Source organism: Blennius ocellaris (assembly GCF_963422515.1).
Source record: "Blennius ocellaris genome assembly, chromosome: 1".
Classification (NCBI taxonomy): domain Eukaryota; kingdom Metazoa; phylum Chordata; class Actinopteri; order Blenniiformes; family Blenniidae; genus Blennius; species Blennius ocellaris.
The window spans coordinates 24,286,570-24,305,380 of NC_137650.1; the positions used below are offsets into that span (position 1 = coordinate 24,286,570).

The 18,811-nt window shown below is 40.7% G+C and overlaps 2 protein-coding genes across 6 annotated transcripts in view; both read left to right on the forward strand.

Annotated features, from left to right (window-relative positions):
• dennd5a (DENN/MADD domain containing 5A) overlaps positions 1-13,326 on the forward strand; it is a 34,738-nt gene extending 21,412 nt beyond the window's left edge. For 2 of the 4 annotated variants that reach the window (XM_080501642.1, XM_080501643.1), the window contains 18 exons: positions 189-404; positions 573-807; positions 1,056-1,145; positions 2,301-2,451; positions 2,526-2,619; positions 3,368-3,499; positions 4,038-4,190; positions 4,314-4,401; positions 4,483-4,570; positions 6,957-7,085; positions 7,604-7,725; positions 7,827-7,972; positions 8,654-8,772; positions 8,860-9,041; positions 9,177-9,259; positions 10,310-10,433; positions 11,265-11,433; positions 11,863-13,326. In XM_080501642.1, coding sequence (XP_080357768.1) covers positions 189-404; positions 573-807; positions 1,056-1,145; positions 2,301-2,451; positions 2,526-2,619; positions 3,368-3,499; positions 4,038-4,190; positions 4,314-4,401; positions 4,483-4,570; positions 6,957-7,085; positions 7,604-7,725; positions 7,827-7,972; positions 8,654-8,772; positions 8,860-9,041; positions 9,177-9,259; positions 10,310-10,433; positions 11,265-11,433; positions 11,863-12,046 — 2,505 coding nt within the window. In that variant the 3' untranslated portion in view covers positions 12,047-13,326. The remainder of the gene's footprint in view (positions 1-188; positions 405-572; positions 808-1,055; positions 1,146-2,300; positions 2,452-2,525; positions 2,620-3,367; positions 3,500-4,037; positions 4,191-4,313; positions 4,402-4,482; positions 4,571-6,956; positions 7,086-7,603; positions 7,726-7,826; positions 7,973-8,653; positions 8,773-8,859; positions 9,042-9,176; positions 9,260-10,309; positions 10,434-11,264; positions 11,434-11,862) is intronic. The other 2 variants (XM_080501644.1, XM_080501645.1) reach the window with 1 other exon arrangement.
• A 775-nt stretch (positions 13,327-14,101) lies between these two features.
• Positions 14,102-17,139, forward strand: sinhcafl (SIN3-HDAC complex associated factor, like). Of its 2 annotated transcripts, none has more exons than XM_080496742.1 (6): positions 14,102-14,152; positions 15,252-15,434; positions 15,571-15,670; positions 15,763-15,877; positions 16,368-16,524; positions 16,630-17,139. In XM_080496742.1, the coding sequence occupies exons 2-6, from the start codon at positions 15,307-15,309 to the stop codon at positions 16,811-16,813; spliced, it is 684 nt and encodes a 227-aa protein (XP_080352868.1). In that variant the 5' UTR covers positions 14,102-14,152; positions 15,252-15,306; the 3' UTR covers positions 16,814-17,139. The 2 variants fall into 2 exon arrangements, with proteins under 2 accessions (XP_080352868.1, XP_080352869.1); XM_080496743.1 differs by having other exon boundaries at positions 16,371-16,524.
• Positions 17,140-18,811: the final 1,672 nt, after the last annotated feature.

Below are 18,811 nucleotides of genomic sequence, written 5' to 3' on the forward strand. Positions count from 1 at the left end.
TTTGTTTGGGTCATAAATAAAAAAAAAAAAAAGGGTTGTTTGTTTCCTTTCTCAGAACACTGTATCATCATCAGCAGAATACGGATGAGCTTCTTATTCTTCCTCGTCTTTTGGATTTTATTTTCCGTGTTATAAAGAATCAAAATCAGCCGTTACAAATTACTGTGATGAATGTTTGTGCCCGTCAGCTGGAGGTGCGAGAGGATGCCGGCAGCATGAAGGACGCGCAGGTTCAGTGTGACGAGGAGGAGCTCAAGATGCACCAGCTCAACATCCACGTGCGCGAAGTCTTCGCCAACCGTTTCACGCAGATGTTCGCAGACTACGAGGTGTTTGTCATTCAGCCCAGCCAGGACAAAGAGTCGTGGTTCACAAATCGAGACCAGATGCAGAACTTTGACAAGGTAAAAGATAGCCTCCTAATCATAAATGTGACGCGCTATAGTATATATACACACTTTAATGGCCATTTAAATGACAAATGCATCCATTTTTATTGTGTAAGGAATCCTTTCATTTCCTCTCCGATATTTTTTTTTAACGTGGTCTTTCGACGTCTTGTGTTTGTGTAGGCCTCCTTCCTGTCTGACCAACCAGAGCCATACCTGCCCTTCCTGTCACGCTTCTTGGAGACGCAGATGTTCGCCTCCTTCATCGATAGCAAGATCCTCTGCCACGATGACGAAGAGAAGGAGCACACGCTTCGGGTGTTTGACTCCCGCGTGGATAAGATTCGGATGCTGAACGTCCGCACGCCGACACTGCGAACCTCCATGTACCAGAAGTGTACCAACATCGAAGAAGCAGGTTAGTTGAAAAAAAAAAATCTTTGTTGATTAAAGAATCTTGTTTTCAGAAAGACTTTTGACGTTGTTAACATCACTGTGTTGCTTTACAAGCTCCAAGAAGGTGAAAAAAAAGAAAGAACCATTCTAGTGTTACAGTGGGAGCCCAAATGAAAATGACCATTAAGTCCCAGTGTGTGTGACCTGACAGCCTTTCTTCACACGTTTGCTCTCTGTTAACTGACTGACTTACAACTATCTTGTTTGCAGACAACCTGATTACAAAGCGATATGAAAAAGCTGATTTTATTGTTCCCGATCCTCACCCCATTAGGCCGGAAACCGACAACACCAACCAGCGTAATATGTGTTCTCCTCGCCTCAAACTTCTCTGGGTGGAAAAACTCTGTCAATGTGTGTGCAGTGCATTGGATGGGGGGTACTTATAGAGGACAGTTTGCTTTCTTTCGTATTAAACAGAAACATGATGTATAAATACAGAGTATTTCTATTACTTTTCATACACTGCTATTAATTCAACCTTCCTCTATGAGCTCCTCTGTGCATTGCAAACACAAAGGCTTTTTCAAAGCTTGGCGATCTCTTCTTGTCCAGTTGATTTGATAACTTGCAGCATGCAGGTGATACCAGGATGATGATTTACTTCTTTCAGGAAATGAAATGTTGTCGCTGCAGCCAATCTGTGTGCCTCCAACATTTTAATACTCCGGATTTGCACTATATATATAATATATATATATATATATATATATCTCGTCTTATTTGTTTTGTGCCCTGTCGTTCACAAAATGAAGCGTTCTTACTACGGTTGACTCTTTCCTTCCAAACTTTTGGGTGCTTTTGTTCCCTTATACGTGGGTGTATTAATGATCGGGCCTCGGGAGATCGCTGTCAAAATCTGCATTCATGAATGTGCCTGTGAAGAAAAAGAGCAGAATTTCTGAACTTTTTTCTCCTGTCACATCGTCAGGCTCTGTGGGTGTTTGGGAGGACATGTTTCTTTTAAAATTTAGGATGCATTTTTTTTTTTTTCTGCTGTCAACTACTTATTCAATCAGAAATGAAAAGTAATTAGTCACAGCCTATTGATTTCTCAATATAATGTTTTAGATACAAAGAATCCTTGTCAAATGTTTGAATTAAAGAATGAAAAAAAAAGACAAAGACCTCAATTCAGATGGTGACTATTTCCAGTGAGCATAGCGCCTTACATATTGATGTACCACACTTTTATGAAGGGCAATGGTATTTTATTATTAGGATTATGGCAGTGGGATTCTGTGTAATGGGGACAGGATATTCATTTTCTAATCTATGATGCTATGTGATAGCTGAGCCCAGTTTCTTTCAAATGTTTTGTCATAGTCTCTGAAACAATAATGCCCAGAGATTTAGAGCCCTATCCTTTTGGGAGAAATGAAAATGATGTACGATGAAATGATGAATGCATCCTCGTTATCTCACTGCAAACTCCTCCTCCAAACTTCCCGGCAGAGAAAGCCATAGAGATGAGAGTGGCAAAGATCGACCACACCGCCCTGCACCCCCACCTGCTGGACATGAAGATTGGTCAGGGACGCTACGAGCAGGGCTTCTTCCCCCGGCTGCAGTCTGACGTGCTCTCCACCGGGCCCACCAGCAATAAGTGAATATTTCACAGCATCACGTGAAACAAATCTCTGTTGGAGCTTATTAATGGCCTGCTGTTCTGTGTCGCAGATGGGCCAAGAGGAGTGCTCCCGCCCAGTGGCGAAGGAGGGATCGACAGAAGCAGCACGCCGAGCACCTTTATTTAGACAATGACCAGAGAGAGGTGAGACGTCCCGGCAGTGTTTTTCTTTTCTGAGCTCATTCATTCAAACTGCCAGCTTGACGTTTCTTTGTTCATTTTGCACGACCTGCGCTCACTGTCCTTCTTATTTCGTCTTCACTCTCACCATCTTGTGTGCTCTCCTAACCCCTTTTACATATCTGGTCACTGCCTTCTCTGTTTTTCTTTTTGTTTCTCTGCCACTCATGCTTGCTCACTCTCAGCATGTCGAGTGTTTGTTTCCGGAGCTGCAGCTCCTGCTGTTTCTTGACTACTACTGGCTCACGCAGTCCTTCAAGCCTTGTCTAAAGTCGGTGACTGTGGACGTGGTATGTGTTGGTAGTGCACGGACCACATGACGTACACACACACGTGGTCTTTCCCTGAATCTGCTTCCTTAAAGTCCAGCAGCTGACCTTTCCTTTGTTTGAAAAAAATATTTGTCCCTAATGCAGCTGATTAAGATGAAGTTCGTTAAATTTTGTGGTGAATATTTAGTTTGGAACTAGTTCAATTTCTTTTGTGACTGTAGAGTCACATCATTTTAACTATAAGATTAGTAAATTCAGAAATATTTGTAACTGTTGTGGGGTTATCTCCATGTTTATTATGCAGTGAGAGCGACATTGTTTCAACATCAACAAATTAAGCTTCACTAACAACACGAGGACCCCAATATGTAGAGATTGATTCCCTGTTGGTGTATTATTTTAATAATTTACTGACTCTTGCCTCTCTCCTCTATTAACAGAAGTACATCCAGGAAGCCAGAAACTTGGGTACGACCATCAGGCAGCCGAAACTGTCCAACCTGTCGCCTTCTGTCATCGCTCAGACGAACTGGAAGTTTGTGGAAGGATTGCTGAAAGAGTGCAGGAACAAGGTTTGTCGATGACGATCTGACTGCTGAGTTTAGCTCTGCTGTGCCACATTATCTCTTTCGATGAAGACATCGGCCTATTCACAATATGACTTTTACACATGTGGAAATATTTTTCACTGGTTCTTAGTGGAGTCCTGTACAGCATCAGTGAACTAAATCAGTGTTTATCAACTTTTATAACTAACTGTACAATGTCTAAATTTAGAGTTGAATTGTTTGAAAGTATCCGTTGTTCCTTTTTAAAATCTTAATCTTTAATTCTTTGCGTTAGGTTCCCACTTCTAATAGAAGCTTTTTTTTCAAGCAAGGTCAGTCCCGTGAAAATCAGAGTTTCATTTTCAAGGGAAAAGACAGCACAACATCTTCAAAAGTTACAATTTATCTAAATAAAATGGTACCAGGCACGATCATGTGAACCAGTTGCTTCCATATATACAGTGTATATATATGTGGTTGCTCTGTAGTGTGCAAACATTCTAGTACTGTTTACTTGACATCCTTATAACTCTGTGTTTGTGTGTGTGTGGACTGTCTGCAGACTAAGCGTATGCTGGTAGAGAAGATGGGTCGGGAGGCAGTGGAGTTGGGTCATGGGGAGGTGAGCATCACTGGTGTGGAGGAGAACACGCTGATAGCGAGCCTCTGTGACCTGCTGGAGAGGATCTGGAGCCACGGGCTGCAGGTTAAACAGGTGAGAAACAAACAAGACACTTGGGTCACGGTACAGCGGATAGAACACGAGCAGAGGATTTGCTTTTGGTGATACTGGGATAGTGTTGACTCTGACCATGTTTTGTTTTTTTCTCTCTTTCAGGGAAAGTCTGCTTTGTGGTCCCACCTGCTGCACTACCAGGACAGCAAGGAGAAGAAGAATGCAACTCCAGCTGGATTGGGACCTCCAGGTAAATACAGAAATCTGTTTTAAGTGATCAACAAATATAAAAAAAAATGTTCATTATAATTACACCTTTAATTCCTTACAGGTTTCATTCATGACACTGAAAGACGAAAATCTGATGGAGGCATGTCAGCAATGCCTCCTCTGAGAGTCTCTCTGATCCAGGACATGAGGTGAGATCTGTGTATGCTTAGGTATCACTTTTTTCTACATTTGTTTAACCACATGAGGTTCAATTAACTATCAGACCAATATCCATCCATCTATCTTCTATTTTGCTAAATCCTGTTTAGGGTCACGGGGTGCTGTAGCCAATCCCAGCTTAATATGGGCGAGGACACGGTACACTACAGGCAAACAGAGACAACAACTTGCTCACATTCACATCTAGGGGCAATTTAGGTTCACCAGTTATCCTCACATGCATGTTTCTGGACTGTGGGAGGAAACCGGAGTTCTCGGTGGAAGCCCACACACACACACTGGGCGTACATCCAAACTCCTCGCAGAAAGGACCAGCCGCTATTGGAACATATTTGTGAGGCCAGTGCACTAACCACTGGTCCCCCTGGCAGCCCTCAGACCAACTTATATAAGGTTAATAGTGCCCCCTTGTGGTAAATTAACAAATAGAATCACAAGAGCAATGTACTCAAAATGGGACTCCTTTAAACGTTATTGATGAAGTAATTAGGTTACTTTATGAATGAAATTGTAAAAGTCTGATACAGTCCATCTTTATCTCAAACAATGAAGATTTTTTCTTTCAGCTAAGAAGCTATAAAATGTTTGTTTATGTCCTTGGTTTATTTGTTTTGGTTGACTGATGAAAACATATGAAAAAATGTTGTTTTTCATCTTAAGCTTTTTATACCTTTTACTACATATAAATTACCCATAGTTCATGAATTATTTTCTTTCTAAACTCCAGATCAAATAAAACTGAATTATTATCCTCTGTTTAGAAAAACATCTGGCAATAAAAAGAATGTATTCACTCTTGTGCACCTTTAATGCAATTTTGTTAGCCCATCATTAACAATAAAAGATACCAAACATATAAGAGAAAAAACCCTCATTACACCAAAAACAGTAGTTTTGTATTTTATTACACAATGTAAATTATATCACATTTACAACATGACTTGTACATCAAAACAAAGTCCATATTCGAATATACTCTATATAAAATCTGTGTTCAGTGTTCAGGCATACAGCAGTAAAACATTAAGTTAAGGGGAAAAATGCCAACTACTGCATCTGAAAGTATTTAAATATCCTTGAAAAGGCAATTGTACTGTGTATCTACTGGGCCTCCACCTATGAATGGACACTATGTCATAACAAAGCGTAATAGCAAGAGTACACTTCTTTAAAATACATTGTTTTTTTTCCAGGTGTTTCTGACCTGACATTTTTCAGTACTGTAATAAAGATTGGATTGTTTCTTGTTTATAGTCATTCAGCAAAAGTTACTTCCTTAGAAAGACGGCAGCCATCATTGTTGTCTTGGTGCCTACTCTAGCTGGCCAGTGTGTGTGAGTCTGGGCTTGTGTCGTACGAAGAAGACGCAGAGTGAGTCCGTGTAAGAGCGTGTTACTTCCAGCCTAATTACCAAGACCCCCCGCCGGTCTGACTGAGTCGAAAGGAGGGGTCAACTGAGGGTACCGACATAGAGCTCCACTGATAGATAGGTCCTCCACATTTGTGACAGCATGAGAGTAAACATGGTCTGTCACAGAGGCAGCCATCAGACTCCCTTAGAATATTATATTAATTGATGATACAGTTTTAACAAACGTGAAGTGTGTTAATTCTAGATTTTATTAGGCTTTAAAGATTATTAGAGAATATTTCAATGAAACAAACAGTGTGTATTTCAAGTTCGGTTACAATAATGGAGCATGTTGGAAATGTTTTCCACTGTTGCCATGGAGATAACAAGCAAGGGGAAAAAAAAAAACTGGGTTACTGGGAGTGAGTGAGGGTGGAGACATGGAGGGGGATGGAAGGTGGAGTAGGAGATGTGATGAAGCGCGTATGGCACAGGTGGAGTGGAAGGGAATGTGTCTGGACGTAGCAGACACGATACTGGCTCGGAGCGATGACACGGGACCGACCCGCACGCTCGCACACTTTTCCACGCTGCGGTAGAAACACCAGGCCGAGGCAGAGGGGGGCTTCTCTCTGAGACAATTCCTGGGCATCAAATCAGGAGTTTTACTTCGAGACAATAAATTAACATGAGAACTTATAAATCCATAAAAAAAAAAAAAAAAAAAGAAGGTTGATTTGTGTTCAGATGGGTTGACAAATAAGATGGAAGTACAGCATTGTTTCATAAACTATTTGTTGGGATGCAGAGTGATTGACATCGATTTTCTTTGGGTAACTAGTTAGTGAAGTGATTTTGCATGTCTACTCGATGGTGCACCAAATTTTGGCACCTCAACATGAAAGTATGCTTGTGATAGTAAAAGTGGAATCAGTCTGACCTGTGCGACCAGTCAGAAGTTGCTCTAACCCTGCTGATCGTCGGTTCTGATTTTGATCTTGCAGGCACATTCAGAACATAAGTGAGATCAAGACCGACGTGGGCAAAGCCAGAGCCTGGGTCCGTCTCTCCATGGAGAAGAAACTGCTCTCCAGACATCTGAAGCAGCTGCTCTCAGACCACGAGCTTACAAAGTGAGCGAAACGACACGCCACCTGAGTCCACATGCTTGTGTCTCTTTCAAATTCAGTGTGTTTGAAAAACAGAGCAGCAGGCAGGTCTTAGAAATGACTGAGTGTCTTTTAATGGTTCATGTCTTGACCTTCTTTCTTTACTTGTGGAGGAATGTCGGTCTCGTCTGAAATTAAGACGACGTGTGCCCCAGACATTTATAATACATTAACTCTTTTGAAATGGCAGAGCATCATAGTGTAGTCCATGGCCGCATAAATAATTCACAGGCTTGTTCATAATTGATATCTGAGTGCCGAAGTGGGTCAGGGGCATTTGTGTCTGCCTTTACGACCTTACTGTGCCATTTGTTTCTTCCAGACTCAAAACAAATTGGCACATTGTTATACACCATTGTCCACCTCGCCCTATAACTATACATTGGAGGAATGAGTTTGAAATAAACAAAATATGAATAAACTTTTGTAGATTGAACTGCTAATATTTCTTCTAATTAAACATTTTTGTTTTCTTCTTTCAGAAAACTTTACAAGCGCTATGCCTTCCTGCGGTGTGACGACGAGAAGGAGCAGTTTCTTTACCACCTGCTGTCTTTTAACGCGGTCGATTATTTTTGTTTCACCAACGTCTTCACAACCATCAGTGAGTGTTTTTCTTTGTCCAAACCGCACGGCCCACCAACTGCCAGATACTATTGATTTGAGCCCACGGTGTGACATTTCCCTCCTCTCTTGGTATCGCAGTGATCCCCTACCACGTGGTGGTTGTTTCCAGCAAGAAGCTGGGGGGCTCCATGTTCACGGCCAACCCCTGGGTGTGTGTTTCTGGTGAGTTGGCAGAGACCGGAGTCCTGCAGGTCCCCAGGAACACACTGGAGATCACCTTTGAGGTTGGTCATAATTCACACATCAAGAATGAGTTGATTTCATCATATGAAAACAAGACGGATAACTGATCATTTTTTCACTGCTTTGACGTTTGACTGGTGCTGATAGCAACATTAAGACCAGGAGCTACACATAATGAAATGTTTTTGTTGCCTTTGGCTGTTGCAAGAATTAAATGGTGCACAAAAGGAGAATTGGTGCCACCAGGCATTTATCTTAAAGTAAAAGAACATTAAATAATTGACATGTGGCATCATAGTGAACATCTATTGACATTACCTTCATGGATTTTATTTACAAGGCTAAACACTTGCTTGGGACTCTTTTAAAGCTGATGTTGATGCTGCACTTTTTGTGTGTTCATTGTGCAACAACGCATGGTGTGGTTGCTTTGTGTAGACTACTGTAATTTTTAAAGTCGTACCCAATTCAACAGACCTTTATTTACTCCCTTAAGGATGTTTGAAAGAAACATCCTGAATGAACATCTTATATCAGACCTTGTTTTTGTTTGTTTTTTGTTTTTTAAAGAAAAAGACCCTTTTGATTATGTGACTCCATGAAATAAGAGAAAAACTGAGACCAAAACTCAAAATGTTCTTTCAAAATGTTCCCTCATATCATGTATCCTGAATGTCATTTTTGTTTTGGGTGTTTCTTGAACATTCTCCTCTCCATCTCAGTGCCAGAACCTGGGAAAACTCACCACAGTGCAGATGGGTCACGACAACTCGGGGCTCTATGCAAAGTGGCTGGTTGAGTGCGTTATGGTCCGCAACGAGATCACGGGACACACGTACAAGTGAGCACACCTCATGGCGTTGTCTGTTGTCTGAAGATGTACTTCGGCCAGTTGTCTGAAGATGTGCTCGGTGCCCTTGTTGGGCAGGTTTCCGTGCGGCCGGTGGCTGGGGAAAGGCGTGGACGACGGCAGTCTGGAGAGGATCCTGGTGGGAGAGTTGATGACCCCCAGCACGGAGAACGATGAGCGGATGTGCCGCACGCCACCGATGCAGCAGTCCCCGGGGATGATGAGGAGATTTGTCACCATCTCACCAAACAGCAAACCAAGTAGGTTCCTCTATCAAATCCACAAATGATAAAAACCAAAATAATTAACCATAGAAAGCTTTCTGGGATCCCCCCCCCCAATCCCCCCCCTCTAATCTCACAGCATCTTTGTTTGCCTTTTCCCCCCTCATCCAGAGTTAAACACAGGTCAGATCCAGGAGGGAGTGGGAGAGGCCATCAACGGGATTGTGAAGCACTTCCACAAGCCGGAGAAGGAGGTGAGAGACGGCAGTCTAGACAGGCCCAAACCTGCACTTCTATTATTCATCACAAATGAGGAAACACGTCTGTCTGCACCGAAAGCCCCTTAGCGCCTCAGCCACTGCAGGCTACATGTTATAATTCACATTGTTAGAACATAATAATGAAGAATTGATGCCATTTTTTTTTTTTTTCTCTTTCAAAAACTGACCTGATTCTTGATCAGCCTCTCTGACTTCGGGGGATGTCTGTTGTTTTTCCTGTTCACTCCGGACAAATTAAAAACTTCCAACACTGATGATTATTACATTACTAACACAGGTGGAGTGACAAATGCATTTCAAAGGAGAGACTTACCAAACATTTTTTAAAGCGCACGGTTACCTAACTATTCATTATCAGCTTTAGGAGTCAGTCAATGTAGCGAGACTACACAGGGTTTTTCCTTGCAGGGAAATCCCCTTCTCATTTGCTCCACCTCTCTAACGGGCCGACAGAACAATGAGAGGAGGCTGCTGAGAGCGACAAATGTTTCTAAAAGTGAACCATGCTTTGATTATTGTTGTGTGTCGCTCCTTTTGTCACTTTGTTACATTAAATATAGATTTAGTCCAATATGTCATGCAGCCATGACGTACCTCTCTCGTACTTTTACTCTCACCGTGTCGAACACGAATCTTTCATCCTAAATCCAGATGTACTTTTCTCCCTTTCTGCTCATCATTTTATTTGATGAGATTCGGATATTCCAGCAGAACATTTGGAAGCTTTGGTATTTTGTTCTCATGTTTCTCTAGTTTAAGAGTAACTAATGAAGTGTCCATGGAAAGATAAAAACATTTTTTTTAATGTTGGTCAGTACAAACTACATATTTACAAATGCTATATATTCAGGTAGTTTGTTCATATTACTTGCCACAATTGAAATAATCCTCAAATTCAAAATGGTCGATGACACTCTGGTTCCATTTGTTTTAACGTGAGCAATTGAAACAAACAATTTTGTGAGAATACCATGACTATAATACAGGCTTTAATCCAACGCATTGCATTGTGGTTGTTCACAGAGAGGCAGCCTGACCCTTCTCCTCTGTGGGGAGTACGGACTCGTCTGGGCTCTGGAGCAGGTTTTTCAGCACGGTTTCAAATCCCCTAGACTCTTTAAGAATGTCTTCATCTGGGATTTCTTAGGTAAGGACACAAGCCTTGGCAAAAACTGAAACCTGATAGACTCAAAACGAAAAGGTTGTTGTAAAGTGTCAGAAGTGTTATAATCGATTCATTAAAAAAGATACAATAGGGTCCTCGTCCTTTGTGTACGGTCCCTAATAAAACACTTGTGAAGAATGTCCAAAATTCAGAGATTATCTGTTGTGTGCTTTGTGTGTATTTGCTTTGCTGCATGACTACTCGCGATCGCTTTCGACAAAATTAATTAAATTCTCCTATGATGCATCGTATTTCAATAGAGGCTCACTGGTTGTCTGTGACAGGACTGTTCAATACCCAGACATCACAATCCTTTAAGATGATCAGCGGTTATTATCCCACATGTTTCATTTATTTAGAAACACATCTCTGAGTTTGCTTTGCATTATCTTTATGTGTCAAAGTGTGTGTTGCACTAGACGTCTTACAATATATTTAATTGACTCGAATCTGTCTCATGATTCCAGGGCTTGGAAAAAAAGAATGAAAACATCTATTAAAATCTTCTCTTGAAGTGTGATCCACCTCAGTAGACATGATTTGTCATGTAACAGAAGCTCAGTAAACTTCTCCTGGATACTTTTACACTTTGAACAAAAATACAATAAGTACCTTCCAACCATACACACTTTACCCTGTCAGTTGAAGGTGTTCCCATTGACATTTTCATGAACACCAGATATACCAGACAGAAATACTTGATGACCTAGTGTTGAGACTGTTTTGCTAAGCAAGGTCAAAGATTGGGTAATTATATTATCCTACGATAAAGTATGAACCGTCCTATCTGTTAATCATCTTTTCTTCAAACAGAGAAGTCTCAAGTGTACTTTGAAAGTGCGGAACAGCGACAGGCGACTCCAGATGAAAACTGGCAGACAAGAGTGCGACACTTCTGCCGCTTCATGCGCGCCATCAACAGCACTTCAAGAAACATTGGCAAGGATGGAAAGTTCCAGATGCTCGTCTGTTTGGGTGCAAGGTACACACACACACACACACACACACACACACACACACACACACACAATGCCACATTGAGATGTAATAAGCATTGTTGTGATCAACAAGAAGCTTCACTGTTAAACCACTTAGACTTGTGTTGCTGAGACTGAAACAGAATGAGCACGCTGCCCTCGGTCTGACCCGGGATCATGGTCGGCACAGTCTTGTTGAAAGAATTCATGCGGATGTGCTTCTTTAATTTGTCGAATCTATACTGGGACATGCTAATGTACTTTATATACTGAATGATCAGTTCGGTTTATTGAAAACATCAGTTGACCTTGATTCTATCAAAGTGTTACTTTCTTCACTTCTGTTTTAAAGTATTTTTTTTATTAAATAATATCTTCACCACATGCTACAGTGTGTTAAGCTCTAATGTTGTGTACGTGTGTTCCTTTCTTAGGGACCATTTGCTGCATCACTGGATCGCTCTGCTTGCGGACTGTCCGATCACGGCTCAGATGTACGAGGACATTGCACTGATTAAGGACCGCACGTTGGTGAATTCTCTGATTAGAGTGTTGCAGACTTTGCAAGAATTCAACATCACCCTGGAAGCTTCGCTCGTCAAAGGCGTGGGTATCTAAAACCAAACCAACTCCCCACCAGTTGTGCTTAACCAGGAAGATCACTGCGGACCACTAAACGGATTAACTGAACCTTTTATATGCAGGAACAGACTTGAACAAAGGACACTTTCTGGCTTATATTAAAGCTACTGTTACATTTGCCATATATTAAGTGCAATGAGCCTTTCAAGATATGTCGTTATTTTTATCCTCAATGATGTTGCCATTAGATGTTAAAAATATGTTTTCTATTATGAACCATGATTTTCACATTATTGATGATGATCTACTTGTGCTATAATGTTTTATTGAAAGCTAAATATTTTCATTGTTATCGTGAACTGCTGACAATGGTTATATTTAAAGGAAAGTGAGGAACAAAACTGTTAATATATTTTCAGAGAAAAACAGTATTATTTTGTTAAATCAGTGAAGTTGCTTGCTCTGTTGTCAACTCGGATTTAAATGTCATAACGCAGAGCTTAAAGCAAATGAAGTAGAAGTATGCTTTATAAGTATGTGTATGACAGGGAGGTTTGTAGAGTGAAAGATGATTCACCCACATAGGAATATAAATGCTGATATATTTAGGCCTTTCCCTGACAAAAGTACAAGTATGCAAATGTTTTACATCGGAGTGGAGAAAATGACCTTCTTGCATGATTAATTATGCTGTGTGGCTTCAGCCTGTATCCAGTGATGACCATTATATTCAGTTGGATAGAGAAAAAATGTGTTGTAGTCATGACACAAGTGCTCAGAGAGATGCTTTGACCCAGCTTTCTGTGCAAAGTGGATCACAATAGCAGCCTTCATCTAAATACGTACAATTAGCCCTGACCCACAACATAGCCCCGACCCTGATACTACTTCTGTCGTCTTCGTCAAACAAAAACAGTGTAATGATCTGAGTACTCTTCGTGATGAAGGACCTTCATGTGCGGAGCCAAAAAGACTATGCCCCCTCCCCCGATTTTTGTCATCATGGTTTCTTGCTATGCAATATCCACAAAAGAAAATTGATTTTACTGGGCCATCCCTTGTTACATACATTGAACTTTACTGTGCAGAATAAGAGATTTGATATGTGATGGACTTCTTTTCTGTGCCAACAACATCTGAACATACTATGTTGTACTCATCTATGTACAATCGACACAGGAGCATCCGGGAAGATATATATTTTTGTTTTCCAATACAGTTGTACATTTCTTGACATAGCTGTGTAATGTAGTGTTTACTAAGTGAGCAACCGTGTACAGTGTAAAAACATATTAAGAATAAAGCATCTGTAATGCATTAAATTGACTTGGTGTTTCTGAGTTTATGGATGTTTGCAGTGTCTGTTCTGTTGTCAATTTATAGTTCCTCAATCACAAATTTAAAGCACATCGGAATTTGGATTTATGCTCTAGATATTACTGGGTTAATACTTGATAGATATATTTGGTATTTGCTGTATCAATAAGACTCAAAGTTGCTTTGAAACCCGTGATTTTAATCACAAATATCATTGATCATAAATACGCTTTCATTGATTTTAATGACTAAAATAAATATCTGGATTTCAAAAAAGTTTGTCAATAAATCCTCATTTAAAAATGTATTTAAGTATGAATGTCCATTCTGATCCAAAACACGGATTGAAATGACTCTAATCTTTTAATTCAAGATTTTTTTTAAACTGTTCCAAGTAAATATTAGGTTAAAAACTTGTTGAAGTGCGGATTTATTGTCGTTGACTGTGCTTTCACGACGGAGAAAATGTAAACAAACTCTTTCGCGCCATATCAGACATTGTTTTTTTCTTTTGAAGTCTCACTGCAGATGGATTGTGGGACTTTGCGTTTTGAAGCGAGCTGTTGACAGTTAACTTCCTGGTTGTCAACTACATCGCCCACAACCCATTTCTTCCGAGGTGTGCGTGAGAAGCGCGTCGATTGGTTGAATTTAGGTTCAAACCCAACGGCTGCGCTCCTTATATGGTCATTTCTCCGCCAAAGTCCTTTTCATTCCGGCTTTTTATGTAAATGACATTGTAATGACCAGCTGTATGCAGTAGTAGTAGTAAGAGCATGCGCAGTGCGTGAAAAGAAACGGCGAAGATTCAAAGTTTTTTGTTCAGTAAGTGCATTCTTATTTCTCTCACGCAAACATTACGTTTAAACTGTGTTACATGTCGGTTTGGTGCGAGCGAAGCGGTCGCGGCGGGGTGATATTTGCAGCCTGACGTGTTGTGACGGGCGCGAGGTACAAAGGCTGCTCCACAATGGGATAACGTGGAAGTGAAGGAGCGCGCGGCGTGGTGATGGCAGCTGCGGCGGCTAGCCCGCGTGCTAATGGCTAACAACAATGAGCCATATTTGGCGCTCTAGCGGGCAAAAGTTTGAATTAAAGGGAAGGATGCGCTCGTCGCAACTTTTTCTTCGCTTTTATTAAACAAATCGGCTGCTTCCACGAGACGTTGTGGCACAGCAGCGACGTGTTTTCCGAGCATGTGTAATTTAGCAAATAGCACGGTAGCTTTTTGTTTGTGGACTTCAGAAAGCTGCTGCTGCCCGCTTTTTGTTTCACATTTCCTCGCAGAAGCACATGTCGATCAACGATGACCCAAAACTCGGTTTTTAAATTAAGTTTCGCGATTGTCCATCGTGTATGTCTTTAATTACACGTGGAAGTGTCCAGAAAAGTAGCTGTAAGTAAGATCCTCGGTAGTAAAAGGGGACTCGTCGTGTGCGTGTGGTGGGTGTAACGTCTCCTCGCTTCACCGTGCAGACTGCCGCTGCAAAGTTCACGCCTCTCCTTCGCATGTCTAACTCCACTTTATTCCTCTCAAACTTCTACTTTTTGGTCACGTTATACACTATGCGATCGCGCTTAAATGAAATCTTTCGCGCTTTTGTCGTGTTATGTTGTATTTGGTCTCGTGACACGGCTTTAAAGTCTTCGAGATACTTTGTCGTCGTCGTGTTTTAGCGAATTTTAACGCTTTTTAAAAAAAAAATTTCAAGGGGTGTTTGCGCCCAGATACACGCGCACATTTGTTTGATAGTTGGATTCAATGTATTATAAGTTGAATTGAGTGTTTTTGTGGCGGTTCGTGTACGTGTGTGTGTGTGTGTGTGTAGGGACCGCCCCCTTTCAACAGTACAAACTGTGTGCAGACATCCATGGTGCCTTTCACAGGGACAATCGCCTCACCGTGTGCTTCACGCTTTTTCAGGATTTTTTTGTGTGCGTGTGTGTGTGAGACCACAACACTGACCAACAGACAGAGTATGTTTGGCTTTCACAAGTCCAAGATCTACCGGAGTAACGACGGCTGCTGCATCTGTAAGACCAAGTCCTCCAGCTCCCGCTTCACAGACAGCAGCCGCTATGAGGAGACGTTCAGGCTGTGTTTTGGGTAAGAGAGATTCAGTCATTTGCCCTGTGAGTCTGTCTGCTCTTCAATCTCACCACCACCGCAGCTGTTTTCCTTGTCTTTTTTTTATTAGTGTGTTAAATTCAGTTTATGACACTTTCCTTTTGTGTTTGTTCAGGCTCTCAGAGGATCGCGTTGGCGACATCTGCAACGCCTGTGTGTTATTGGTGAAAAGGTGGAAGAAGCTGCCAATCGGCTCCAAGAAGAACTGGAACCATGTGAGTTGTTTGCGCTGAATTGATCACGTTTCTTTAAGCATCTTTAACATGCACTGAATTCACCGAGTGACTTGATTCGGGTGGTGTTTCAGGTGGTGGATGCCAGAGCTGGCCCGGGCTTCAAGGTGACCAAACCCAAGAAGATCAAGAACGGTGATGGCAAAAAGAAGAGCAAACTAAAGAGGCTGCACAAGCTGAAGAGACAAAGTAAGTGTCTGTAATTTCAGGTGACCTTTGTGTTTCCACATTTTTGAGCTATTGTAAAATATATTGAAATCCAGACAGATTAAATATATTATTTTGAATAAAGGTAAATGTGTTCAGCAGCATCTTCACTTTTAGGTTGGCATGGTAACATCAGGCTGAAGACTGCGCATTTTGTTAAATAATATATTACAAATTAAAATGTTTATGAATATAGATTTATCTTAAGATTTTTTTAGTCTTGCGTAACATTTTCACTCAAGTTAAAACTAATTACTACAAATCTTTTTTTGTATGAAAGCTTAATTTGATTACTTGATAAGATCACAATTTTTTTTTTATTGCGGATTGGTTGAAGTTTTACTTTTGTAGTTAATGAATACGTTCCAAAACAAAATACTATAACATTTCTGAATGTCCTTGATGTAGAGTGATGCGAGGCTGTTTTCAGTTGGATCTCATGATGGATTTGAACTGTTTCCGTGTTTCTAAGCAGACTCAGATGCTCACAGCACCACCTCCAGCGTGTCTCCAGCTCAGTCTCCCAGCTACAGCAACCAGTCGGACGACGGCTCGGACATCGAGTCCAAACAGCAGAGACGCTCGTCACCTTCAATCTTCTCCTTCTTGGACCGCACCTACTGGAAAAGGTAAAACTACAGTTTTCTATTATATATAGCATAACAAATTTCTTTCCAATTATGGATGTTAAGAACTCAAAGGATTTGTTCTGTTTCTGCCACCCCCCCCAACAGACAAAAGGTGTGCTGCGGCATTGTCTACAAAGGTCGATTTGGAGAGGTAATTATTGATCCCCGCCTTTTCAAGCCTTGCTGCAGCTCCAAGAAACCGAAGACCCTGACGTCCACACAAGTCGCCACGCACTTGCCGGACACACTTCCACCCCAGCTCCCAGAAGAAATAAAAGAAAGTTGGTGAACGGTCCTGTTGAATCTCCCTGTGGGGTTATCCATGGCACCCTCATGGATTTGTCTCCAGTGGTAGACCGACCCTCCCCCCATTAGATCAGTTGGTTAGTTTTTTTGTCTACGTAATATTCCTTTTTATATGGTTATTTTTTTAACTTTTGTATAGAGTTGATTTTCCTTTTTTTTTTTTTAAATATATAGAAAAGATGAAAAACAAAACCAGGTGGGCATTAGTGTTATTTATAGGATGTGGAGTCAAATTTGGGTAAAGCTTCACGTTTGATTCTCAATGGTTTTTGGTTATTTTGTTATCAATTGATGAGCTTTTTGTAAATATGTCACCTTGTCATACATATCAGGACTGTTGTGTTTTTGTTTTTAAATGTGTCACATTATAAGTGTGCATGAGAAAGCCGGCAGCTTTGTGTTGCTCTTCAACACGTTGCTCTTGTGTCCACTCTGCTTTCTCCACGTTTTCATAACACAAATAACTTCTGTTAACTCCAAGGATCATTTTAGTCCAACTCTGAATTCAACAGTCTTTGTACTCTGTATATAGACGAGAAGTCTTTCAGACCGTTGACGCATGCCAGACTTTTGAAGCACCACATGTTACTTTAGCTGTTTGTGCACATTGACTCAGATACTGTTGGTTCTTTGGTTGCAGTATGTCTCTCTGGCTTTTGAAATAACGGCAGTGATGTTCTTTTTTTATATATATATTTTAAGGTCTCATTGAAATGACATTGCATGTTATGTTAAATCAGATATTTTGTTCTTTTTCTTTCATGGACTTTGTATATAAACTGTTGGAATCCAAACCATTTTAAACTATGGAAATGGCAAACCACTACTTTCATGTAGGAATTTTTTGTTTTGTTTCTGAAATGTGCTTGAAAACACAGTTTAAAGCCAGTTTTGTCATATTCTCACGTCTCTTTTTTTTTCCGCGTTTCTCTCAAAAGGCAGCTGTAGCTTGTGCTCTGTGCAGAAGTGTTGGACTGCAGGGGGGGGGGGAAGAGTAGTGACCAAAATGTACCATCATTGATCCATGAAATCCTTACTGTGTTTGAACGCTGTTGTGAGAAACTTAACATACTATTTTTAGCCAGTGAATTACTCTTGGAGAGATGTGTTTATCATTGCTATAATTTATTTTTAGAAGCAACAGTTCAAACTATGCAGACATTTTGAATGTGATAAGTGCTCTGGGGCTGTCTGCCACTTTTGCTGTCATGGTGAGAAGTAGCAGATCTTTATTCAACCAAACAGGCTTGTAAAAAAAGCATCCTATTTTAGCAATAATATGACATTTCCACAAACGACAGTCATTGTCACAATTGTTATTTTTTTTATTTTTTGCCAACGTGCACACTGTCTCAAATACTGCAGTGATAACGGTTGCTTTGTCTTGTTTCCTTCACCTCACCTGTCTCAAACTAAATTGTCAGGCGATACTCTGCAGAAGTTGCTTAATATATGAACTTTTCTGTGGCAGGGTAGTTCAATGCTGAACATGTTTATGATTCTTATTGAAAAGAGGAATGCTGCTCTTTTAAGCTGGAAAATAAGCTTGTATTCTTTTGTCCTTAGGGAGTTGCCATATTGTTTTTTTTTTGTGAGGTACATTTTGGGATGTGGGATGTGCCTTAATGACTTACCTGACTTTTCTTTCCATTATGATTCTTATGTAATTTATATTTATTTATTACAAAACCTTTTTAATGGAAATCTTGAGATAACTGGTGTAGAGCCTCTCAGAAAGACAGTTTTTGTTTTTAATTTCGTGCACTTCCGTTGAACATGCAATGTATGTTTTTTTTAATGCTTTTGTATACTGTACCACAAAGTAGATCTGTATTATAAATAAATAGATTAAAATTGAGTGCCTGTTGTATATTTTCTCACCGCCAGGTGGCGGAAAAGCGCTACAAAGATCACGAGATTCTCTCTGGCTTTCTTCTGCTTTACCTTCAGTTATAAAGTTCACCAATACACTTGCAGCTAA

Excerpts from the sequence above, each read along its gene's own strand:
- sinhcafl (XM_080496742.1), top strand. The coding sequence starts at position 15,307 with ATGTTTGGCTTTCACAAGTCCAAGATCTACCGGAGTAACGACGGCTGC. Across the intron at positions 15,435-15,570 it reads ACGTTCAGGCTGTGTTTTGG|GCTCTCAGAGGATCGCGTTG; the intron begins GTAAGAGAGATT and ends GTGTTTGTTCAG. Across the intron at positions 15,878-16,367 it reads GCACAAGCTGAAGAGACAAA|CAGACTCAGATGCTCACAGC; the intron begins GTAAGTGTCTGT and ends CGTGTTTCTAAG.